Source organism: Lemur catta, chromosome 9, assembly GCF_020740605.2.
Source record: "Lemur catta isolate mLemCat1 chromosome 9, mLemCat1.pri, whole genome shotgun sequence".
In the NCBI taxonomy this organism is placed as follows: domain Eukaryota; kingdom Metazoa; phylum Chordata; class Mammalia; order Primates; family Lemuridae; genus Lemur; species Lemur catta.
In genome coordinates, this window is record NC_059136.1 from 66,653,663 (window position 1) to 66,678,606 (window position 24,944).

Below are 24,944 nucleotides of genomic sequence, written 5' to 3' on the forward strand. Positions count from 1 at the left end.
AAATAATCTGATCAAATACAAAACCAAAGTATATGGTCCGAATGACAGATATGGTACTTATAGTCACCAAAAATGTGTAATACTTACCCTATGTAGGAGTTCATTTAATGATCCATTTGGCATGTATTCAGTAACTATTCCCAAAAATTCAGGCTCAATGCAAATTCCCAAAATTGGAAGAATGTAACTAAATCTAGCTTTGTGTAAAATTTCAGCTTCTCTTAGGACATCATTTCTTTCACTAAGAAAAGAAAATGCATAATTATTTCAAGTAATAAAAAATATACAGTTATCATGCTTACAAGATTAATTAATCCTGGCTTTTTCATTAAGTAGCTACATGACCACATGTAAGTTATGCAACTTCTCTGTACCGTAGTTTCATCATATTTAAAACAGAGACAATACCTACCCTATATATTCCACAGGCCTGTTAAGAGACCAAAATAACGCCTGTAAACCACTGACAGGTAAAAGTGCTATACACAGGTTATTATTATTATGCTTTTCCTAGGAAAGGAAAAGAATACAGTGTTAGGGTAAACTTAACAAGCCTATCTATGTTAGAATAATTGGTGCTTGAACTAATTAAATAGTAAATTTATGTTGTATTAACATTAAAATGAACTGTTTTGATTAGATTATATTAAATTTTATGATTGTATACCATGTAAAATTTTTCTAAATATCTCATTAAAAATTTTAAATGCTGTAGATTTAAATGGCTAGATGCTAACAACTACATAAAGATCAATAATGTTTAGAAATTATATACCAGAACTCAGGAAGAGAACACTGAGAACAAGTTAATGCTTATAACAGATTCCTGTGGTAACTATGGATCCCAGGTTCATTTGCTTATTCGTGCATAAAGCAAATATTTAACTTTTATTACAAAGAACTGTATTAAACATTATGAGAATATAAAGATAAAAAGATATAGTCTTTGCCTTCAAGTTGTTCAGAAATCTTTTAAGAAAAATAAAAATATAAGGCAGAATGTGACAAGTCCCATCAAAGAAAAAAAAAAAGAAAAGAAAAGAAAACCAAGAAAATCTAGGGGAGTTTAGAGAAAAGAGAGAGTAAATTTGAGGCTAGGGAAGTCACTATAGTCTTTAGAGCAATAGGATTTCAGTACCTTAAAGATGGATAGAATTTCAACAGTGGAGAGAGGGAAATGGATGAGGCCTCCACGAGTGAAGGGAACTTGCCTTTCTTTTTTTACCTGTGTATCCCTAGGACTTGGAACAGTGCCTAGCACATACTATAGTAATATAGCAATGTATGTATCAAATGAATTCAAGAAAGTTAAAATGAAGACTATGTTTGGGAAATTGCGAATTGTTTAATATGGATCAGGGGATGTAATACACAAGGAGTGAGGGTGAATAACATAGACTAGGGCCACATCTCAGAGTCTTAAAGCCAGGTTAGGGTGGTTAAACTTTATCTGGTAGTCACTGAGTTGTAACTAAAGGGATTTTTTTAACATACATAAATTTTTTTTTTTTTAAGAGACGGGGTCTCACTATGTTGACCAGGCTGGACTTGAACTCCTGGGCTCAAGTGATCCTCTCACCTCAGCCTCCTGAGTAGCTGGGACTACAGAGGTACCTGCCATAGTGTAACCGAAGGTTTCTGAGCAGGAGAATAACAGTAGAACAAAATGTTAGGATCACTACCTGGGCAGCAGGATGTAGGATTAGTAGCAAGAGGTAGAGTTTGAAACTCAGGTTAGGAGATTTTAATACTGGTCAAGATGTGAAGCAATGGGAACCTAACACTATAAAGGTAGCAGTGGAAATGGAAAGCAAAACATCAGCTGAATGGAATGCCCATGTCATAGTGACTGACTGAATGTGAGAGATTTAATAAAAATGGAAAGGAATTGGAGATGTCATATTTTTTTACCCTGGCTAACTGGGTATTGGTAGCAGCAATAACAGAAATGTTTCTGGAAGAAGCCTATCAGGTAAGTAATGATGGTTAAGTTGGCTCTTAGACTACCAAAGCTCTGGAGGATTGGCTGCTGAAATAAGAATACCAACAGAAATCCCAGACCAGACTATGAGGCCTGCTTTAAGCACAAACCAAAAACTAAACAAAACCCAAAATCTCAGTCATTTATTTTTTGAATAGGTAATATATTTATATGTTTCAAAATTCAATAGAAAGGCATAAAGTAAAAAGCTTCTTTCTCTGTGTCTTTTAATCACTTAATGACCTTACTGTGAGGAAGCCAATTACATCAGTTTGTGAGACCTGTTTTTTTTTTAATTTTTTATTTATTTTTCGTACAAAAAGCACCAGATGTGAGACCTGTTTTAATTAAACTTATACTCCCTAAGTTGGAACAGTTCTGTATTTATCCAAGAAATGTGGGCCAACAAGACACAGAAGGTGAACCTGAAGATCCCTGGATCCTGAGAAAAAGCTAACGAGATGGCATGCTGTAAAAGTCTCACTGATACTTAATATACTCTTTCCTCCTCCCATTAAGAGTATGAGGCAGTCTTCCTTCCACTGTGACCCCATTATGTGTCAGCCACTTTATATGCACTATCATCCTAAGCTCAACCCTCTAAAGTTGGTTTCATTATCAACACTATATATGAGGATGTAGAGGCTCAGAAAAATTAATAATTTTCTGTAGCCACACCAATAATAAGTGGCAGGGCTGGAGGTGGATTTGAATCACAATCATGGAACTCTAAAGCCTGTGTTCTTTCTACCCTGTGGCTTGATCAGAGAAGAAAGTTGGAAAGTTCTTGAAGCTGGATTTTGGAAAGATTGAGTGAGTGAGAAAAGAAAGCCAAAAGATTTTTAAAATAGGTTTTTACATTTTTAAAAATAAAAATGTAAAATATAGTTTCTATAGACATAATGCTAAAATTACCCAACTCAAAATTTCAATTAAAAAAAGTTATGTCTTCAACAAGATATTTGAACAACCAATTGGACTCATCTGCTCATAAGGGATGGGAAGATTGTTGGGGAAGGTCTACTCACTGGAGAGAAGTCAGGTTATGGAGAATGATTCACCAATGACTAAAATAAGAACTAGGTAACATCACTTAAACTTATTTTTCTTTTAAGTGATCCCAAAGAACAATGTAAACATTAGCCATACCAGAACCTAAGAAGTACATGTGTTTATTACTCCTACTTTACATGTGAGGAAATAGACACCCTGTGAGTCAACTGCATAACCTAGTCTTATGCTCAGACTACATAAATACTGCTAATGTTAGGACCTTAGGTAACAAGCTGGAGAAAAAAATGTGATGTGGTAATGCCAGAGTGTTTCACTGGACTTATGGTTTCTTTGAAGAAATTATTTCCTACCCAATTTAGTGAGGAATTTTAGACTATGAAAATTGTTAGAGTATGGGAAGGGAACTCCCTCTTCAGTCCTTGGCCCCCAAATGGCACAAAGCTTAGATAAATTAAAATCTTGAGAAGCAGCAGCCAAAATGGGATGATCAATTGGCTTCAGAATACCTAATGGGTCCATCAGTGCTACATTTCCATATACTATTTGCATAGCTGGTTCTAAAATATATCTACCCTCTCTAACCAACCACCACCCTTTAAAGTTGTCTACAGCCACATACACACACTTGCCCAGCACCTGCTCCACAGAAAATAAGGCCCAGAGTAAACAGACACCATACCCCATATACCACTGAACCTGAAATTGTGTACAAAGAGTAGAAAAAAACATCTAGAGGTGTCCCAAATCTATTGTGTCATCTAGCCCACCCAAGGCTGATAGTGAGAGGCAACAAAGAAAAGCCACAGGTAGATGAAAGTCCAGTAACTTTGGCAGGGCTGAAGCTGAGGAATTTATCTGACCTTGGATACTAACAGCCTTTGGCCAATCAAGCATCTATGATGGTGTATTTTTACATTTGATACAGGGAGAGAAGGGAATGTTGCAATCACGGACGGTAACTGCCTAAGAACTGAATGCAGGCCCTAGTTCAATCTTTATAGGAAGGAAAATACACAAAACTAGTGACTAGATCCACTGACAAATATACACAGTCACAGGTCTATAGTATATGGTTGTAATGTTTTTCTGGAAACAGTAACTTACGGTAATCTTTCCTGAAAACCTGGACAAACCAGGATGTGAGAGACATACCCAATTTTTGGCTATCTAACAGTCTTTTGATTCAATTTATTGTAACAAAAATAACACACATTTCCCCTAGAGACAGTCTTCCCTGTGAGAGTGGGAGAAACGGAACTGCTAATGTTCAGTTTGATATTTAAACTTTCATGACTATGCATAATAAACCACAAAATAAACAAAAACAATAAAAAGCTCAAACCAAAATATCCCAGACTCTAGAGCAGTGCTGTCCAAGAAAGATGTAATGCAAACCACACATGTACAATTCTAAATCTTCTAGTGGCCACATTAAAAAAAGAAGGAAAAAAAAAACACGTGAAATTAATTTTAACAATTTCTTATATTTAACCCAATATATAAAAAGTATCATTTCAGTATACAATCAATATAAAAATATTAACAAAACATTGCAAGTTCTATTTTATTTTTTTTTAAGCACTGAGTGTTCAAGATCTGGTTTGTATTTTACACCAACAACACATTTCAATTCAGATAGCCACATATCAAGAGCTCAACACTCACCGTGTCTAAGAGCTACCTATTAGACAGTGCAACCCTACCGCTCAATTTCGAAAAAAACAGGAAACATCAAAGCAACCACTGTGCCACCCACTATAGAAACACACATCAACATCAATAAACGGGGCGTTTAGAGTTGGGCTGTGAGTGCTGCTTTTTGGGGCACGGAGAGGGGACGCCTGGGAGAGTCGAGTAAGCAGGGAGAGGAAGGGCCGCGGCCAGAAGCGGTGAGTGGAGGAATGCGATCTTGCATCTCCAGAGAAGCCGGTCTCCCCTCCGCGCCAGCCCCGAGCTTGGTCCGCCCGGTGAAGAGGGATGGGTGGGGCCTGCCCCGAGTGGTGCTGGGCTCTGGGTTCTAGAGCCGCTAGCCCGGGGTGGGGGTGCAGCCCAGTTCGCGGCTCTGCCCGGGAACCCCGGGGGCGCCCTACCTGTCGAGCAGCGGGGTGTGGATGTGCAGGTGCTTCACGGCCACCTGGACGCGCCAGTCTGCGTGGCGGGCGGACGACACGGTGCCCGAGGCGCCGCGGCTCAGGTAGCGCAAGTCGGCGAGCTTGCGGGAGGGGACGGCGGGCAGCGCGCTGCAGATGGCCTCCTCGCTCATGGTCGCGGGCGGCGCGGGCGCTCAGGCACGTCCAGCCCTGCGCGAGCCCGGCCGGCAAAGCCCTTCCCGCCCCGGGGCTTCAGGCCGCGAGGCCGCCCATTCCCCGGGCGGCCCACGCCAGCTGCTGCTTTTCCGGGGCCGGAGCGGACTCTCGGAGAGGCTGGGTCAAGGCTGCGGCGCCGCGCCGGGGCGGAGCTTCCTCCCGCGGCCGTGGCCCTCCCAGACGCGCCCCGCCGCCCGCCGGGCCGGCCGCCCGCGCTCCTCCCCGCCAGGCTTCACGGGCGACGTCAGCGGCGGACGCGCGGCGGGCGGGCTCTCGCCGCGGCCTGAGGCCGGGTCCTCCCGCGTCGCGCCGCCCACGCCGAGGGCCGCGGTGGGCAGGTCGTGCGACAGGGAGCCAGGGGCGCGCTTCTTTTGTCTTCTCTTCCCCCAGCCCCCAAGTTTGGAAAAGTTTTCCTTTTGGGAAAGCCCCTCTCGCCTGCCTGCTGGCAGGTGCCGGATTGGTCAGCCCGGGAGGATTCCCCTCTGGGCCGAGCCCCCCATGGCGGAGCGGGGGCGGGGGGCCTTGGGAAGGGGATCCGCTCCACCCGGAGCGAGGGGTGGAGGATAAGCCTGTCATACTGGAACGAGTTCAAGTGTTCACTCTCCTTACATGGGGTCTGCTTCTCTCCCTCTTCTTTATTTCCGTAGGTATGTTTGTAGAGAAACGGAAAAATAATCTTGAGAGAGTCCATCCATCTGACTCCAGGTAAGACTGCAAAGATTTCTTTTTTCTAGATCTGAGAGGAATGCAATCAATGTTTAATGCCAAACTAAAAAGACTGCAAACATCTTTCCATCTTTCTACCTTAAATACACCTTTCTACTTAGATGACTATTTTGTAGGGTGAGTGCAAATATTATTAATGTATACACCACCAAGTCCATATTAGGTATTGAATGAATTTTAGGGCAGCAGTAATAAGAAATGCCTGACTTGAATAGAGGATTTCAGCCTACAGAGAACTGCTTCTATTTTTGCATCACCTAGCATAAGTAGCAATGTTAGGTTTTACAGTAGTGGGAAGTTGTAATCAAATAGTGTGTTTAAATATTTTGGTCGTTTGTAATAAAATGTTTAACACTAAAGATATGGTCTGATACTCTGTGCTTTATTGCTTAATAAGCTTTTTACTACAAAGTGAGAAAATTTTTCCATCCATACATTCATCCACTTAATCAGAAAAACTATCAGTTCCAGAAAAAGAGAACAAAAAAATAAATAGGGAGGAAATGATCAAAATAATAATTCAGAAGATTTTGCCAGGACTGAAGGACAGGGGTCTTCTTATTTAAAGGGCCCACCAAGTAAAAAGACTTACATTAAGCATATCATTAAAAAGGTCAGAACATGAAGAATAAAGAGAAGATTCTCAAAGTTTTCAGAGGGAAGAAATGAGAATAAAGAAATGGGAATTAGAATGGCATTAGATTTCTTAAGCTACACTCTGTCAAAACACAGTAAAAAATTTCTTCGAAGTTCTGAAGGACAATAACTTACTAGAATTCTTTAGTCAATCAAACTATCCATCAAGTATAAGGGCAGAATAAAAACATCTGCATATATTTTCACATACACAAGGATGCAAATACTTTCCGTTCATCTTTTTTTTTTTTAAAGAAAGCTACTAGAGAATGTGTTCCAAGAAAATATGGGAGTAAGTTAAGAAAGAGAAAAACATGGGATCCAGAAAACAGGACTAGGGAAAGGGAAGGGAAGGGAAACCACAGGATAAGAGAGATGTATCAGAATTAGAGAGCAACCCGTTTTCACTGGAGCAGTAAGTATGGTTACTTCTACTCTCGTTTGGTTTTAATTTGCATGGAATATCTTTTTCCATTCCTTTACTTTCAGTCTAAAAGTACCCTTTAAGGTGACACGAGGTTCTTGTAGACAGCATGTAGTTGAGTCTTTTAGATCTATTTCACTACTCTATGCCTCTTGATTGGAGAATTTAATCCATTTACATTCAAAGTCATTATTGCTAGATGAGGACTTACTAGTGCTATTTTGTTGATTGTTTTCTGGACATTTTGAAGATCCCTTGTTTCTTTCTTCCTCTCTTGCTTTCTTTTTGAGTGCTTTGATGGCTTTCTATTATGATTTGCTTTACATCTTTTCTTTTTATTTTTTGTGTCTATTATAGACTTTTGCTTTATGATGCCCCGATGCTTACATAAAACATTTTATACTTATAATGAGCTATTTTAAGTTGATAACCATTTAATTTTGATTGCATACACAAACTTTATGCTTTTATTCCTTTTCCTCCCATATTTTATGTTTTTGATGTCTCATTTAACATTTTCTAATAATTTATATTCCTTAACAATTTATTTTAGCTTAGTTTTTAATACTTTTGACTTTTAATCTTTAAACTAGAGATATAACTGATTTAGCCACAACCATTACAATATTAGAATGTTTTGGATTTGACAATGTACTTAATTTTTACCACTGAGTTTTATATCTTCATATGTTTTCGTGTTACTGATTAGCCTCCTCTTCCTTCAGCTTAAAGAACTCCCTTTAGTATTTCTTGTAAAGCAGGTCTAGTGGTGATAAACTCTCTCATCTTTTGTCTAGGAAAGCCTTTAACACCCCTTCATTTTTAAAAGACAGAATTTCTGGATATAGTATGCTTGTTTGGCAGGTCTTTTTGTGAATTCTCATTCCATGCCCTTCTGGCATATAAAGTTTTTGCTGAGAAAGCCACTGATAGTTGTGTGGCAGTTCCTTTATATGTGATGATTCATTTTTCCCTTGCTACTTTCAACATACTCTCTTTGTCTTTAACTTTTGACAATTTGATTATGATATTTCTTGGTGTGGGTCTCTTTGGATTCCTCTTCTTTAGTGTCCTTTGGGCTCCCTGGATCTTGCTATTTCTTTCCCCAGGCTTGGGAAATGTTCTGCCATTATTTCTTTGAATATGTTTTCTTTCCCTTTCATTCTTTTTGCACACTGATAATACATAAGTTCTTCTACTTAGTGGTGTCCCATAAGTCTCTTAAGCTGTCTTTACCCTTTTTTATTATTTTTTTCTTTTTTCTCCTCAGATCAAATGATTTCTGGTGACCTGTCTTTGAATTCATTGGTCCTTTCTTCTGCTTGATTTAGTCTGCTGTTGAACCCCTCTAGTGAATTTTTCAGTTCAGTTATAGTATTCTCCAGATCTATGATTTCTGTTTGGTATTTTTTAAATACTTTCTATCACTTTGTTGAAGCTCTCAGTTTGTTCTTGCATTATTTTCCTGACCTCAGTGAGCATCTGTATGATCATGATATTGAATTCCCTGTGGGGTAAATCACATATCTCCAAATCACTTAGGTTGGTTTCTATAGACTTACCTTGTTCTTTTATTTGGACTGTGTTTTCCTGTTCCTTCATTTTCCGTGACTCTCTGTTATGATTTTTAATTAAAAAGAAACATGTGGACCAAATAGACATACCAAGACATTAAAACATAATAAAAAGTTATGCAAATGAAAAGTGGGCCTTCCCAATATCCCAGATTTCCAGTCTATCTCCCCTAAGACAACAAATAAATAGATTTTTTGTGTGTGTGCTATTTTGATAGGTGCTGGAAATACAATGGTAAGAAAATACATGTGGTCCCTGCCTTCAAAATGCTTTGAGCATTCTAAAGAAGAGAGACACCAGAACATATTAATATAATTACAGTGTGATAAGTGTTCTAATAAGGAAGTCCGGGTCCTAATAGGGAAGTCTAGGGTACTTTCCAATAAAAGGGGAGAGGAACATGTGTGGCAATTTAATGAAATGAGGTCTATAGAGATTAGGTAAGTTGGCAGAAGTCACACTTTGTAAATTACAGAGACAGGATTTCTGAACAAATCTGTTTGAATCAAAGTTTGTATTCTTTCTGGGAACTGCTTGATTTATCAGTGGGGTAGTTCATTTTCAGTTTCACTTTCTATAATGTCCGAGTAGAGAAATTTAGTGACAAAAGGGAATTTCCCAGTTATAAAAAGACAGTGCTGGACAAAGATTTATTCATAGATATTTCATGGGAAATTCCATTTTTCTTTGATATTTTACATGGCAAGTTTCCTAGAATGTGGAAGGATATGTAACTAGTAGGTCAATCTGCATTTAAAAATTTCAGCCTCTGAATTTAGCAGGATATTTTGCTTTTAAAAAAGTTTTTAGATTTTGAAATCATTTTTTCCGTCTGTCACTTCCAGGTTGTAAACAAAATATACTAAGATATGTTAATTTTTTAAACAATATAAATATATATGCACACTTTTTTTTTTCTTTTAGAAGTAACTGTGAAAGAGGTTATAAGTTCAGTAACCTTTTTAGCATCCTGTTTTGGGCAAGCACAGACCTAGTTGTGGAAGAAGACAGAGCGTTTATTGTGGTAGCCTATGTAATCTAGGTCGTAACAGGGCATGCTGGTGCAATTGTCTGGATGGGGAAACTATGACTGCATTAAAGCTCGAACATCAGCTGCTCAACAGGTTGCCATACGAGAACTCTAAGGTTTATTGGGAAATAAGAAACTCAGGAATCTTCTTTGATTCAGTTTTCATAGTTGTCATAGGGACATGGGGATATGTCATGGGGATAGAAATGTCTGCCCTGCCAGGGTAGCGTTGTTGTACGACCCCAGGGGGCATTATTCACATTGAGTAGGTGTCATTCTCATGGAGTATGTTATGAGTGGGGTCCCGGAGTTGTGCAATGTGGAGGCACTATGGCCTACTTACCTTCTAGGATTGTTCTGAGAGGCTCAAGTTACACAATGAATATAAAAAGAATTTGTAAACAAAAACCTGTCAATATATGTAAATAATAACAAGAATGGTGGTTATTTTCTGGCCAGCTCTGTCCTTTGAGCAAAACTTTCCTATCTAGTTTGAGAAATAGAAAAGCAATCCCTGCTAGCAAGAGCTGGCCTGGCATTCCCAGTGGAGCTGTGGAGTTCTCCGGTTGAATACAAACACTTTCATAGAACACAAGACCTCTTTGTGACTGTAATGGAGCAAGACAAAAATTAGATCACTTCATGATATGTCTGAACAGACAAAACCAAAAACATTGTTCAGACAATGAAAATGAGCAAAATCCCTTTCCTTGCTAACAATGAGTAACTGCTGCTGCTTTTCCAATTATAGCATTAGCCCTACTCTATTCCTTCCAATGTTTAGATAAGAATTATTAGGATACCCAATCAGAGAATTACCTGTGCTCCTAGAAAACATCCAGTTCAGGGAAGATCCCCATTTCTTTGAATGCTCTCCCAAATCACCTATCACAGGCCCAAATCCTATAATAGGTTGTTTCTAACACCTTCTTACTGGGATGCCCCATGGTTCCCCATGGTATTCATTTCTCCTCCTTGCAATGTATTAATAAGCCCAGCTTTGTAGAACTGCAGATGTGTTCCTGGTGATCTTTGGCTAGAGGACACTGACAAGTTCATAGAATAGCTGTTACTCGCCAGGAGCCCTCTCTGTCTGTATCACAGGCAGAGAGCTGGCTCCTCTGATTTCTCTAGGGATTTGTCTATGATGTTGGTGGTATTTCAGAGCCCAGACCTAGACATATGTCAGACCCAAATATCATAAATTTGCAGCTTTGTTTATATTTGCTTTGTGATTTGCTTTATTCTAAAGTCATTAGCATAAAGGCATTTTATATAGATGTATATGTATTTCTTTTTAGTGAGTACTTAAATGTTGCACACATCTGAATTAATGTCGGAGATATGTCAGTCATTAAGCAGCTTATAACAGAATGTACATAAATGTATATATATGCACACAATTATTTAATAGAAACATTATAAAGAAATTCAGTAATATTCATGCTAAAAGGAAAACTTATGGAAAGAGATGATCTGAAGGTACAATTTAAAGAAGGAGGACCATTTATGCTATCACCTGAAGAAAGTTGTTCCAGAGTCTGGGTGGTACATTTTAGAGAGGGCTATAAAGACCAAGAACGAGAACCACGTCTTTCAGAACTACTAGTCGGCCTGCACGCTGCAAGTGGGCCATAGTCGTGGTTAATCCAGTCTGTATCCTACTATACTCTGCGGCAATAAAATGTTTTAAGAGTTGAATACTGTAATGTGAGTTCATACTTTCTTGTCTATAATTTGTGGGTAGGTGGACAAAAGCTCTAAAAGTCTGCATAATGTGTGCTTGGTCTTAATCACACATATACAAACACATTAACAGGACCGTGTTTAGTTTCAAACACAGTCCCATTTTAGTGCCCACATTGCCTACCCTTGTTGAAACTCACTTTTCTCATTTATAAGAGTTACAGCAGGAATGAATGAGATAATGCATGTGGAAGTGCTTCGTGAACTGTGACACATTAATTTCAGTCTTGGGCCTTGGTTCTGCTCTAAGGTTTTCTTTAGTTGAGTGTTGTTTTGAGGGTGAACATTGTGCTGGCCACATATAGAAAACAACAGAGTATGCTGCTTTCCAGGAGTCCCAAGAGGAGAGAGAACAGTTTTTAGAGTTTAGCAATTATTCCACTCTTGGATGTTTTTCTATCAACATAATTTCTAAAATTACTCATCTGCGGGGAGCTCAATAAATATTTCTCTACTGACTAACGCTTGACAGGCAGATCTGTTAATTGAATGTAAAACTTTCATTCATACAATGTACCATGTGATCTTACACATGGAGATTGGCAAAATGTGCAAGGGGTAACCAAACTGGCTTTCAGCTGTGCCAGTTGGTTTTGATTTGCCTTCTCTCCTATGCCTGCTATAACTTGTACTTGTTTATATAATCTCATGTATAACATCTAATCTCTTAGCACAAGTGTAACACTCTGGCTTTGAATGCAGTTAAATCTCAGCATGATTAAAGAATTGTTTTGTAAGGCAACTCTTTCACAAGCCTCAAAACATTTAAAGAATTCCAAAGCCCTTCATTGGCCTCAGTTACCAGTCATAGCACTAATGCAACAGGTTAGCTGCCTCAGCATTATGGGGTGCTGGCTTTGACTGTTGAGCTTTCCAATGTTATAAATATAGTGAAACAATAGTGAAACACAGATTATTCAGAAAGTGCAGAGGTTCAACATCTTCCCACAAGAACAATAGTTGAGTCATTTCATTAGTTAGCTCTTAAGAAACAAAACAAAACTAGAATGATGATAGGGTACCTGTTGATCCAGGAGATAAAAATTCCTTTGAATTGCATACTAATTTGAAAAGATAAATATTGATACCAGTGCACTGGTGATGACGTGGGAGCCTAGGGTGTGGGGATGAGACTGGTTGGCAGGCATTGTCTGAGCCAGGAGCGTGGGCTGGGTCGAGGTAGGTAGGCCTTGTGACTCTATTACTGATCATGGATCCTGGGGGTAAATGACAGCAACCTGTGAGATTTATGAGTCAGTTCTGAAGCAGGTTCTCATCCAAGTTGGGCAAACATAAAAGCAATATAAAATGTCTAGGCACCAGACCAACATGGAGTTGATGCTTAGGATGAAGAAGGTAGACAGTGGCTGAAGAAGTAATTTCTTAAGCCAATGAGAAAATAGCTGAAGTAGCTTTATAATGGAGAGAGGGACAGAATGGGGGAGTGTCTTTTCCTGAGCATGCCAAGAGCAGATGCTGGGTTTTACTATATGGCACTTTGAGTCTTATTTATATATGTCTATCTCTATATTACTGTCTAACACATGTGAATTGTATAAAATCTAGAGGAATCAAAGGACATATAGTGAAAAGCTAGTCTCCGCCCCTTTCCTGTCTCCCTCCCAGAAGGTGACTGTGATTGCCAGTTTCTCCCCAATTCCTTTCTCCTTGCTCTGTGTTCTAGTGCTGATTAACCTCTCCAAGCTCAAGCACTCCTGCCCAGGAACTTTCCAGATTCTGTGTTTTCCTGCCTGATTAAATTTAACCTTATTAATCTGTTTTTCAAAGCCTTAATGCTTTAATTAGTCTCCTTTAATTAACCTTCTTTTCCAGTTCTCCCTAACAAGCTTCCTATGTCTTTCTCTACATATACTTGTTTCTACTTCCTCATTCTCTGAGCTATCTGAAATTTCTGCTTCTTCAAGACTGAGGTTAGAGCCCGTTTCTTCTGACTGCTCCATCACCATCAATCTTCTTCTCTGAACTCTTAAAATCCAGCTCAACCCTGTCAGGCATCTACAAAGGTGGTTATTTGAATTCCTCTTTCCAGTATTCCAAGATTATGCCAAAATATGTTAAATAAAATATTAAGTTACATTTTTTTGGGGGGGCTGGAACTATATAAATCCAAAAAGAAATAAAGAGGCTAGCTCAAAACTATCAGACACTGCAATTAGAAATTTGTCTTTTGTTAATAATTTTTTTTAATTTACAAAATTTTTCAAAATAGGGTCCCTGGGGGAAAATCGTAAAAGGAATCCCTAATTGAGAAAAGTTGCAAACCACCAATTGTGCATACATTTAGTACTTGGTTATACATAATGAAGTGTTAGAGAGCATGATCTTTAAAACCAGGCAGACCTGGGTTTGCCACTTTCTATCTGTGTGACTTGGGGCAATTTGCATTATCTTTTGGAGCCCTGGTTTCTCCATAAGAAAATGAGTCAAGGCAAATAAAACACAATGCTTGCAACATAGCAAATGTTCGGTAAGTGATATGTGTTAATTGTTGTTATTACATCTTAGTTGCTGTTTTGTGTGGTTTGTCCCCTGTGTTAGGTAGAATAGTTGCCCGTATCACCCCTCAACCCCATCAAAAGTCTATATTCTCATACCCAGAACCTCTGATATGACCTTACATGGTAAAAGAAACTTTGAAGATATGATTAAGTCAAGGATCTTAAAATGGGAAGATTATCCTGGATTATTCAGGTGGACCCAATGTAATCATAAAGGTCCTTCAGAGATGGAAGAGAGAGGCAGAAGAGTCAGAGAAGGAGATGTGGCAGAAGAGTCAGTGTCAGAGTCAGAGTGATTCATTGTGAGAAGGATTCAACCTACTGTTGCTGGCTTTGAAGATGGACGAAAAGGCCATGAACCAAGGAATACAGGTGGCTCCTAGCGAGAAGTTGGGAAAGATAAGGAAATGGATTCTCCTCTAGAACTCCTAGAAAGGAACCCAGCCCTGCTGATACCTTGATTTTCACCCAGGGAGAGGAGACCTAGTGACCATGAGTCAGCTGTCTTTCTAAATGGAGATTTCCACTGCAGTACAAGTTAAAGATACTGAGGAAATTCCCATCCCACTGCCAAGGACAGATCCTAACTGTCACTAGATTCATCTGTAGCCATTCAGGATTTTCCCCTCAATGTCCCTGCCTTCCATAATTACATCTGGTTTTCAAAAAGATCAATCATAATAGCTACTATGTATTGAGTACACAGTATGTGCCAGGAGTTGTGTTAAATGCTCTGCATATATTATCTTATTTAATCCTCGCAAAACTTCTAAGGTAGTGAAAAAAAATGTAGTCCCTTGTTTTTCAAACTTCAGCTCATGACTCTCAGTGGATTTTGACATCAATTTTGTAGGGAGTGATCAGCAGTTTTTAAACAATAGAATAGAATAGAAAATACCAGTGCATTGTATGAAGTAAGAGGAGGCATAGTTTCATCAAATTTTGGTTTCAATTAAATATATATAAAATATATAATGTAACATACCATATAATTTGTGTAATATATAATACACATACATATGTGTATGTAATGGCTTGTGTTACAGAACATATTTCTTACTATGGGTTGTAGTAAAAATTGTTCCTTACAGTGGATCATATTAAAAAATTTTAAAAGCCACCTATGAAGTGGTTAAGAATGCAGGGTCTAGTAACAGGGCTAAATGAATTTAATCCCAATTCTTTATTTTACCAGCTCTGAGATCTTGAGCACATTACTTACTGCCTCTATATCAGTAACCTCATTTGTAGGTTTCCATCTCACAGGGTCTATTTGAGGAGTGAATGAGTTAATCCAAGTAAAGCAACTTTAATAGCGCCTTAGTAGTTAGTGCTCAGCTGATGTTACTTTCCTAATGTCACATGGGTTAGTAAGTGGCAGAACCTGCCAGATTCCTTTTCTGTCTGGCAAAATCTAGTCTCTTAGCTACTCTACATCACTGCCTGAATTGGAAATATATCTAAGGAAATTTTATACTTAGGTCCCCCTCAAAACAAATAAATAAACAACAAAAGAAAAAGTCTCCTTTTACAATAAGTTACCAGCACATTAAAATACTTTCATGGGGACTTTCATCTTCTCAGGAAGTTGGTCTATGTTGGCGTAGTCTCGTCTCTGCGGTAATATGGCTTCGTGACTCGTTCCACTCTGAACTTCAAGAGAGGAATCTGTGGAAGGCACTGGGTGGTTTGACAGATACAGAACAAACCGGTGACTCACTCAAACCTTGACAGTAGGGTACTGTCCAGATTATTACACATAAAGAGAATCAGGTTAAGGAAGAAATCCTGCAGGAATCTGGCAGGAGGCCTGCTGTCTAAGAGCTTAGTAGGTGACCAGGGCACTGGTTCTGTTATTGCTTGTTTTTGACTTTTGTTTTTTTCCTCCCTCTGTTCCAGTGGGTGACTCAGGCATTTTATTAATCTCTTAAAACATGTTCTGACGCTATCTGGTGATTGAAATATATAGCCAGGTTGTATAGCTTTTATAAGCCCTGAAAATTTAAGAACTTAGGAAGCTAATGACTTTCTTAAATTACAGGTAAATCCAATTGATAAAATTATTCTGGGCTTTTAAACTATTGATTTTAGTATTCAGCTAATACCCCATTTAAAATGAATTCCATACTACCTCCAACTTGCTTGACTGTAGGGTAATTTTGTTGCTAGTTACCTTATTGCTGGAAAATGTATCTCTAGGCTTTAAGATTTGGGAAGAGTGTGAGTCTAACTACTCTAAAAGAGTCTGGCAAGCAGATAGCAATGTTTTGAAGCATCAGGGAAAGGAAAGAGGTGTATTCAGCACTGCTGCCCCATCTCAAAACATCCATTTCCTCATCTTAACAGTAGTCATCTTTTATTTGTTTATTTTGCTTTGAATTTTGTTTGTGGTACATGGCCCTGCTGCCTTCAAGCTCTAAGTAGAAAAGAAAATAGTGCTAATAATTCCCTCACAAAATGTGGCCTCTCTCTCTTTTTAAGTCAATGAACAATCCCTGAGGCCAGTGGGGGCCTAAATGAATATGCATGTCCTGTGTGGTCACTTAATGGGTATAGTTTTGCAAGGCACACCATGGAGCTGGTTATTAACCTCTAGGCATGAGATTCCAGCAGCTGACCCCAGGATTCTACAACCCTATGTAAGAAGTGTTTGTGAAAAGCTGAGAGGGGCTGAACCGTGCATTTTATTGGTCTCCAGTGGGGAAATACATGGGAATTGCAGCAAGGACTGGGGAAGTGGCCTCACTAGGATGCATGTGAAGGTATCTGAGCCTCTGAGATATGCTAGATGGCCATTGGCATTGTTAGAACCAAGACAAAGCAGAAGTATATTTGCCTTTTAGGGGGAGCTCACTGTGTCTTTACGCCCAACACAGTACCCTCTCACACCTGCCTTATAGGGGCAGGGATGTTTTATTGGATCACAGATACTCTGAGAGGAAAGGATTTAAGAGTCAGAGCCCAGACTGGGCAAGGTGTCTTGCACCTGTAATCCTAGCACTCTGGGAGGCCAAGGCAGTAGGATTACTTGAGGCCAGGAGTTTGAGACCAGCCTAGGCAATGGTGAGACCCATCTCCAATAACTTAAAAAACTAGCCAGGTGTGGTGGTGCACACCTGTAGTCCCAGCTACTTGGGAGGCTAAGGCAGGAAGATCACTTGAGCCCAGCAATTTAAGGTTGCTGTGAGCTATGATGGTGCTACTGCACTCTAGCTGGGTGACAGAGCAAGACCATGTCTCAAAATAAAAAAAATAAATAAATAAAAAATAAAAAGTCTAAGCCTCTGTTTGGATGGTCTTTGGGAATATCCTCTTCAGGCTGCTATAACAACATACCATAGATAGACTAGCTTATAAACAACAGAAAGTTATTTCATACAATTGTGGAGGCTGGGAAGGTCAAGATCAAGGCACTAGCAGACTCACTGTCTGGTGAGGGACTGCCTTTTGGTTCATAGACGGCTGTCTTCTTGCTGTGTCCTCACATGGTGGAAAGGGCAAGGCAGCTCTCTGGGACCTCTTTTATAAGGGCATTAATCTCATTCATGAGGACTCTGCCCTCATGACCGAATTACCTCTCAAAGGATCCACCTCCTAATACCATCACGTTGAGGGGTAGGTTTCAACATATAAATTTTGGGGGGGACACAAACTTTCAGACCATAGCAAGAGGTAAGTGAGAAGGCCACAGGGCTCTCATGCCTCACTTTCCTCCTTTTCCATGGTGTGTTGAGTAATGAATAGATTTGCTTATTGGACAGATGCTCTTTACTCATGTGTATTGGAGAGTACTATAGAAGCACATGATTTAGTTAACATGGCTTAAAAGTTTCAGGATATTACAGGGTTACAAATGGTTTGGTTACATGAATTGCTTTTGTACAGGTTGAGTCAAAGTTACAAGTGTGTCCATCACCCAGATAGTGTGCATTGTACTCATTAGGTGTGAATTTACCCATCCCCTCTTCCCTCCTCTCACCTGCTTGATTTCCATTGAATTTTACTACCATATGTGCACATGAGTGTTCATCTATTAGTTCCAATTTAGTAATGAGTTCATGTGGTTTTTATTTTTCCATTCTTGCAATACTTAAAAGGATGGTCTCCAGTTCCTTCCAGGATAATACAATAGGGAGTTCACCATTTTTTTATGGCTGAGTAATACTCTATGGCATACATATACCACATTTTATTAATTCACTCATGTATTGATGGGCACTTGGATTGTTTCCACATCTTTGCAATTGTGAATTGTGCTACTATAAACATTTGAGTGCAAGTGTCTTTTTTTTATGAGAGGTCTTTTTTTTTCCTTTGGGTAAATACCCAGTAGTGGAATTGCTGGATCAAATGGCAGGTCTGCTTTCAGTTCTTTGAGGTGTCTCCATACTGCTTAATATAGCTCTCTAATAAAATAAATCCACTTTAAAATGAAAGGTTTTAATGATAAAAGTATTAGGGGCGTTAGGGTACCCAATAAATAATACCTTTCTTCTCCTCTTGAACTTGGAGCCAAGGGAGGGATAAATGCAGTAGCCAGCAGGTAGAGATCAAACGTCAGCTCTAGTGCTGATTGCGCTGCATTGGAGCACATGGCCTGGGAGAGCAGCCACAGTGGACTGTCAGACTTCATCTCTGAGTTAGATCAACTGGCTTAGTCATGGGCACAGCTGGACAACTGCCAGCCTTTATGGAGGTGGCAGGCCTCTCACCACAGAGAGGAAGGCAGAGAGGATTAATTTATTCAAAAGATATTTATTTATTGAACACTCAGTGTGTGCTAGGCATTGTTCGAGATGCTGGAGATACAACAATGGATGAGAGAGACAAAGTCTTTGCTCTTTTGTGTGGTTTTACTCACTTGTGTTTGCGGTGGTCAGGGAATGGGGAATTTAAGAGGGTGTTGCAGACACTAAACACCATAAGGAAATGCATGCCTCCAGCTGACAGACATCCTATGAAAAGATTGAGAAAGTGCCCATGAGCTAGCTCCATTCCTTGTCCTAATTCGTTTATCAGATGATTTCTGGGAAGAACCTGTAAAGGCAGGGAGAGATGCAGAAAATATTAATATAGTCCCTTTAGGTAATCATGAGGAAGCACAATGGGGGTTCCCTTATAATAAAAAGTCATATTTATGCATAAAAGTTCAACAGATGTGGCTAACATCATAAGTGAAAGCCTTCCTCAAATCTCCTAGAGTATCACCCTTTTCACTCCCCACAAAATAACCATTGTTAATACTTTATGTATCAATATATTTTTCTATGAACATAAAACATACATAGTATGTATACTTCACCATTGAAAATATATTTACTAGATATAAACATGGTACAATAAAGTGGAAAAGATAAAGTAAACGAATGCACAGATCCTCTAGGTATATCCTTAAATACAACTACTAGTAAATACTATTTTCCTTAATTTTTTTTTTTTTCTAATTTCAGGGAGAAAAAAATCCCAGCATTTTTATTTTCTTGCATTTACTGTGATTCTAGGCCTTGAAAAATCTTGAGTTATCAAGTACCCACTATTCACACTATTTACCAAACACTTTGTAAGGGACCAAAAATGGAAAAAATAATAAATGCTAATGTCCTTTTAAAGTTTCATTCATATTGGCTGTATTTCCAGGAAAGGTGCTTTCAGCTGGGCTGCTGAGAACATTCCAGCACTCTCCTTCAATGGGCACTGACTGAGAGTCCTTCTTTCTGGTATCCTCACATCCCTGTTGCTCCATCTCACTAGTTAGCTGGTTCTTCTCTTGAAACAGGGGGGGCCTTACAGCTCTCCAGGAAGATCGCATGCGTGTCTCCCCTACCTCATATTCTGTGATCTCTTTCCTTGCTCTTGGAGACAGAAGGGTGTCGAAAAGACACCATTTCTTTATTTGGATTTTGAAAGAATTATACATTGGAATTATGGTGTTAGCTTACACTTGAATTGTTTAAGTCAGGTGAAAAGTTATTTTGTGTAGAACAAATAAAAATTGCTCTTTAACTAGGTTTCAAAATATCCCAACTTTTGACATAGGCTGTTTGGTAAAGGCTAGTTTTAGTGACTTTCTTCATAATAGCTAATTAAAATAAGATCCGCGTAAGTCTTGTCCTTTTCTTTACAATACCACATACAGTATTTGTTTTGAGAAGTAAACTCTACATTTCTCTGAAATTAAGAAATGACTGTAAGGAACTGAAATGATACACCAGAAAGGATTTCATCACAGTGGGGAGGGCTGATAACCAGCAAAATGGGTGTTTTTGTTTTTACAAACACTAGCTGGGAGGATGAATTATAACTTAGCTTGCGTTAACAGTTGCAGTCATATATCAAGGACAGAAGAGATGTTCTTTAGCTTGTTGGAACTGAGCAGAGGTAGAAACAGAAGAAAAGAAAACAGAGGCCAAATGATTCCCAGCATCACTGGTTTGCTTACTTGGAGCTGTTTGAAATGTGGACTAAGAATATTAATATTTCTTTTCCCTTCCCAAAGACTCTTCCCCAAAACTCTTCTGCCTGTTCTGCCTTCATTTTGTTACTTATTTTCTACTCCTGCTCCTATCTTATTATGCTGCCTCACCTTTTTGAAACTTAGAGTTTTGTCTTTAATTTCTTATTCAAATTCATTATTCCAATTATTATTCCAGTAATTCTAACTCTCTCCCTTCAGTCTGGTACCTACTCTTCAGTACAGTGTTTTCCTACTTCAATAAAAGATTAAAGATTTTTAAAACAGTAAAATATTGTCTTATTTGTTTTTGGTATTTGGTGGAAATATATATATTACAGCAGGAAGATTTTTAATTGCTTCCATTTTGTTTACATGTGTCTGTATTCAGTAGGTACCCATGAAACTACCAGGGAGAGCAATTTTGCTTAGGCCATAGTATCTGAGACACTGCAGATCTTCTATTTGGTGCTACTGAAAATGTGGTGCATGGGCTAGCAGCACTGACATCACCTGGGGAACGTGTTAGCAATGCAGGATCTCAAGCTTCACCCATGCTTATTGACTCAGAAGATTTCCAGGTGATTCATGTACACAATAAAATTTGAGAAGCACTCTGTTAGAGGACATACAAAAATCTGTGGCTTTTCTTCCAGAGGATTATCAATGACCAGAATTTCATAAGTAAATACCACTAATTTAGTATATTAAAGTACTGAACTGAAGGCTATCTTGGTGGCATCAAAGAATCGAAGCCATATATAATAGTCTAAACCACAATCTAAGACAGTGACTTAGAAGAGAGACTAGAACTTGTTAAATGTTTGGCACCATTTTAGTGGGGGATCATGAATATTTCTATATTGTTCTCAATAAATAATTGTTATATTTATACAGCCTGTACAGATGTGCATCAACAAATACTATATTTCCATCATCTTTATGTGAATGTCTGACCCGTTGGAGAAGCTAGACATGTATAACCAGTTTAGTCTTAACAATCAAGTTCATAAAATTATATGTAGACTTCTGCGCCTCGTTCCTTTTCTGGATAATGTTACAGACTTAAGGAAGCTGGAAGGAGTCCAAAATTCTCTGGGTGCCTTTGTGAATCATTTCACCTGATTGATATATGCACCTTCGTATGATGGCTTTTAATATTGAGGGATATATGGAGATTAAAAGATTAGAGTGATTCTGAGCCCATTAAATTGTAGGTTGTCATCTTTTATGAGGTTTTGCTTTCCTGGGACAACATGTTTTCATCACTGGTTTTAATTTTCTTTAATTTTGGGCATAGATTTTGACCTCTCTATTCATGAGCAATCAATCTTAGTTCTTGAGACGTGCTGCTTTGCAATTAGGAAGCACAATGTGAATGCCTGTTATTCTCCAGCCACATCCCTGCCAGTGAGTAAAGAATAGAATTCAGGCCATGATTCATGAAATCCAGGCTTTATTTTCAAAAACTTGAAGAGTACTTTCAAGTATTAATACTTTTCAAGTAACTTGGTTATAGTTTTGAATGATTAGGGAAATGCTCTGCTTTTTTTGAAAGGGGAATTGTTAAAAAAATACGATCCTGTAGAAAACACAGAAGGCGCTGAGAATACAGAGACGTTGTTCCAACCTGTAAGAAATCTTGTATAGAACCAGAATTCTGATGCCCCTTAAAAGGAAACTTATTCACCAATACTTTGAAAGTTGGCAGTAGAGTGAGGATCTGAGGAATAAGGGACAACTGGACCTTGCATCAAGGACTTCTGTCCTCTGACTCTTGAGGATCTCACTAATCACTGTTGCCACCCCCACCCTGGCACCAGGGGAGATGCCACCCCCACCCTGGCACCAGGGGAGATGGCCATATCTCCATCTTGAGCACCCAGGGCTCACTAGGGCATACGACCCTTCCTGAATTTGCCACAGTACAGTGGAGACCACACTGTAGCCACTAACAAGCATTTACCGGTGGCTCAGGGATAACAGCAGAGAATCACAGCATAATGACCAACAAATAACCGCTCCTTAGACGTGGCTTGCTCTTCAGAGCTTACAGAAGCCATCCTCACCTCACAGGAGAACCAGGAAGAAGAGAGCAACTTGGGAAGGTCTCTTCGTTTTGGTCTTCCCAGGCGGCTGCCTCTTCTGCCTGTTTTTGGCTTGTTTCCTTCTCTCTCTTAGGAGGATGTGGTTCCCAGATGATTGACCAATCACTTCCTCACAATCTTGAACTCAGAGTCTTTGATATGAGAGGAGAAGCATAATAAAGATACATCATGTGGACGTTTCTTTTTCTCACTGTCACTCAGGCTGAAGTGCAGTAGAATGGTCGTAGCTCACTGTAACATTGAACTCCTGGGCTCAAGGGATCCTCCCGAGTAGCTGGGACTACAGGCGCGTGCTACCATGCCTAGCTAATTTTTAAAATTTTTTGTAGAGATGGGGATCTCACTGTGTTGCCCAGGCTGGTCTTGAACACCTGGTCTCAAGTGATCCTCCCACTTTGGCCTCCCAAAGTGCTGGGATTACAGGCTCTATCCACTGGTCCTAGCCCCATTGTGTGAACTCCTGAAATAAAATGCCTGGAGACTTAAGAGGTCCCTATCACTGGCATTCTCAGAGGGAAAGCTCAGTAGACTACAGATATTTGAAAAACAAACAAACAGGCAACCAACCAAAGACCTGAAGAAAATTCCAGAATAATCTACAAACTGTGCTTTCACATGCTAAAATTTGAAAAAGATTTCTCTAATGAAAAAGATTTCTCAAAATGTGTTATCTCACATGACGTCAGTGATTGGGGTGGTGATAGTATTTGTGGTGTGGGCTGCCTCTTTCCCGTGTTTATTTTCCCAAACTTTTATTTGGGAAAAATCTCTGCTGTCTCCATTGTGAACTAAATATACATATACTGGATAATACAACTTTAATTCCTATGAACATATTCTGTTATGTATTTTTGGAGTTAAATATTGCGCATGCCACCTTGTGGCCATTATTAAGAAAGCACCTAAAAAGAAGCTGGGAAGCAGCCATCGCCTAGAGAGACTTGAGCTTAGAGCAGTGCTTTCCCAAGCCTGGTTCTCCAATCACACCCTAAGAACTGCCTGTGGTGCTTATTGACAGCAGATTTCTGGACCCCTAGCCCACACTTACACACTAGGAATCTCTATGGGTGGGAGGGAATCTGAGTTTGCAACAAGAATCAGGTGATTCCCTTGTAGTGTATATTTCTTTTTCTTTTTCTTTTTTTTTTATTTCAGCTCATCATGGGGGTACATAAGTTCAGGTCATATACATTGTCCATGTCCCACCCATCCCCCCGAGTCAGAGTCCCAAGCGCATCCATTCTCATTCTCCAGGCAGTGCACCTGGCACTCATCATGTAGTCATACCTCCATCCCCTCCCCCCCCCCACCTCCCCGGGTCTGCACCTTCAAGCATGATCATTCCCCAGAGGGTGTGCAACGCACTCATCATGTGTATTTCTTTTTAAACTTGATTTCCTTTAAACTTCACAAGGCACGTTCACATACCTTATTTTATTGGTCCTCACAGATTATTTTCTAAGTAAGTCTATCTTCTGTCAGAGACCATAGGACAGAATTTTCTTCAATTTTAATATGAGTCTCCACCCTGTTGCATATATAGAAATATATATACATAATATGTGTCCCATATACATGCCCTGCATATATGTCCCATGCATGTGTTAAATATATATCCCAAATATATACATATGGGACAAACCTATATGGCATATATGACATACATGTTCCATATGTCAAATATATGTGTCCCATACATATATGTAGTCCTAATATGTACTCTTTTTAGAAGTTCCTAGATTGTAAAATTCCCATTTGCACATATTTTAAATTTGCAGTGGGCTCAAAGATATTATTTCTTACTAATTAAAATAATCCTTAAGGTTTTTTTTTCCAGTGTTCCTCTGGGATTCCTGAACTGCTTCATCAATCTAGATGTGTGTCTGGGATTCAAAGGAGAGATGCAGATAGAAAAGCAGACTTGTCCTGGTGAGATGACTGGCTCTCTCTGTTGAGAGAATTTATTTATCATAATGGAGCAGCCTTGTTTGTATTAACTTATTAATTCATTCAGTAAATATTTATTGAGTATCTCTTATGTATAAGGCACTATTCCAGGGGACACAGAAGTGAATAATACAAAAATTACCTTCTCTCTTGGAATTCAAAATTTAGTGGGAGGAGACAGATCATAAATAAATAAAGTATATAATGACCGCAATGGAGAGAAATAACGCAGAGAAGGGTTTGAGATTATAAATAGGGCACTCTTGGAAGACCTCACTAAGAAGGTTGTATTGGAGCAAAGATGTGGAAAGGGTGGGAGAAATCTGGGAGAATAATGTTTCAGACAGAGGGCATCGCAAGTGCAAAGGCCTGAGAGGGGAATTTGCTGGCCTGTTCCAGCTTAGCAGGCGGCCTGTGTTGCTGGGACTAGGAGAGTGAGGCAGCACTGGGAGAAAGCGAAGTCATAGAAATGACCAGGTGC

The 24,944-nt window shown here is 39.3% G+C and overlaps 2 protein-coding genes across 2 annotated transcripts in view; one reads left to right on the forward strand and one right to left on the reverse strand.

Moving 5' to 3' along the window:
* The window catches only part of RIPK2 (receptor interacting serine/threonine kinase 2), a 37,269-nt gene extending 31,823 nt beyond the window's left edge, over positions 1–5,446 (reverse strand). The window contains exons 1-2 of the mRNA XM_045561472.1: positions 5,086–5,446; positions 88–241 (exon numbers count right to left, since the gene is read on the reverse strand). Coding sequence (XP_045417428.1) covers positions 88–241; positions 5,086–5,258 — 327 coding nt within the window. The 5' untranslated portion in view covers positions 5,259–5,446. The remainder of the gene's footprint in view (positions 1–87; positions 242–5,085) is intronic.
* LOC123644408 (translation initiation factor IF-2-like) lies at positions 5,257–24,472 on the forward strand. Its single transcript, XM_045560472.1, has 3 exons — positions 5,257–5,283; positions 5,342–6,006; positions 24,354–24,472. The coding sequence occupies exons 1-3, from the start codon at positions 5,257–5,259 to the stop codon at positions 24,469–24,471; spliced, it is 810 nt and encodes a 269-aa protein (XP_045416428.1). The 3' UTR covers position 24,472.
* The last annotated feature ends 472 nt before the right edge of the window (positions 24,473–24,944 follow it).

Bases quoted from the DNA above. Each gene is read 5' to 3' on its own strand.
- LOC123644408 (XM_045560472.1), top strand. From the start codon at position 5,257: ATGGTCGCGGGCGGCGCGGGCGCTCAG. The intron at 5,284-5,341 runs GCACGTCCAGCC...CCGGGGCTTCAG, and splicing joins CGGGCGGCGCGGGCGCTCAG to GCCGCGAGGCCGCCCATTCC. The intron at 6,007-24,353 runs GTAAGACTGCAA...TTTTTTTTCCAG, and splicing joins GTCCATCCATCTGACTCCAG to TGTTCCTCTGGGATTCCTGA.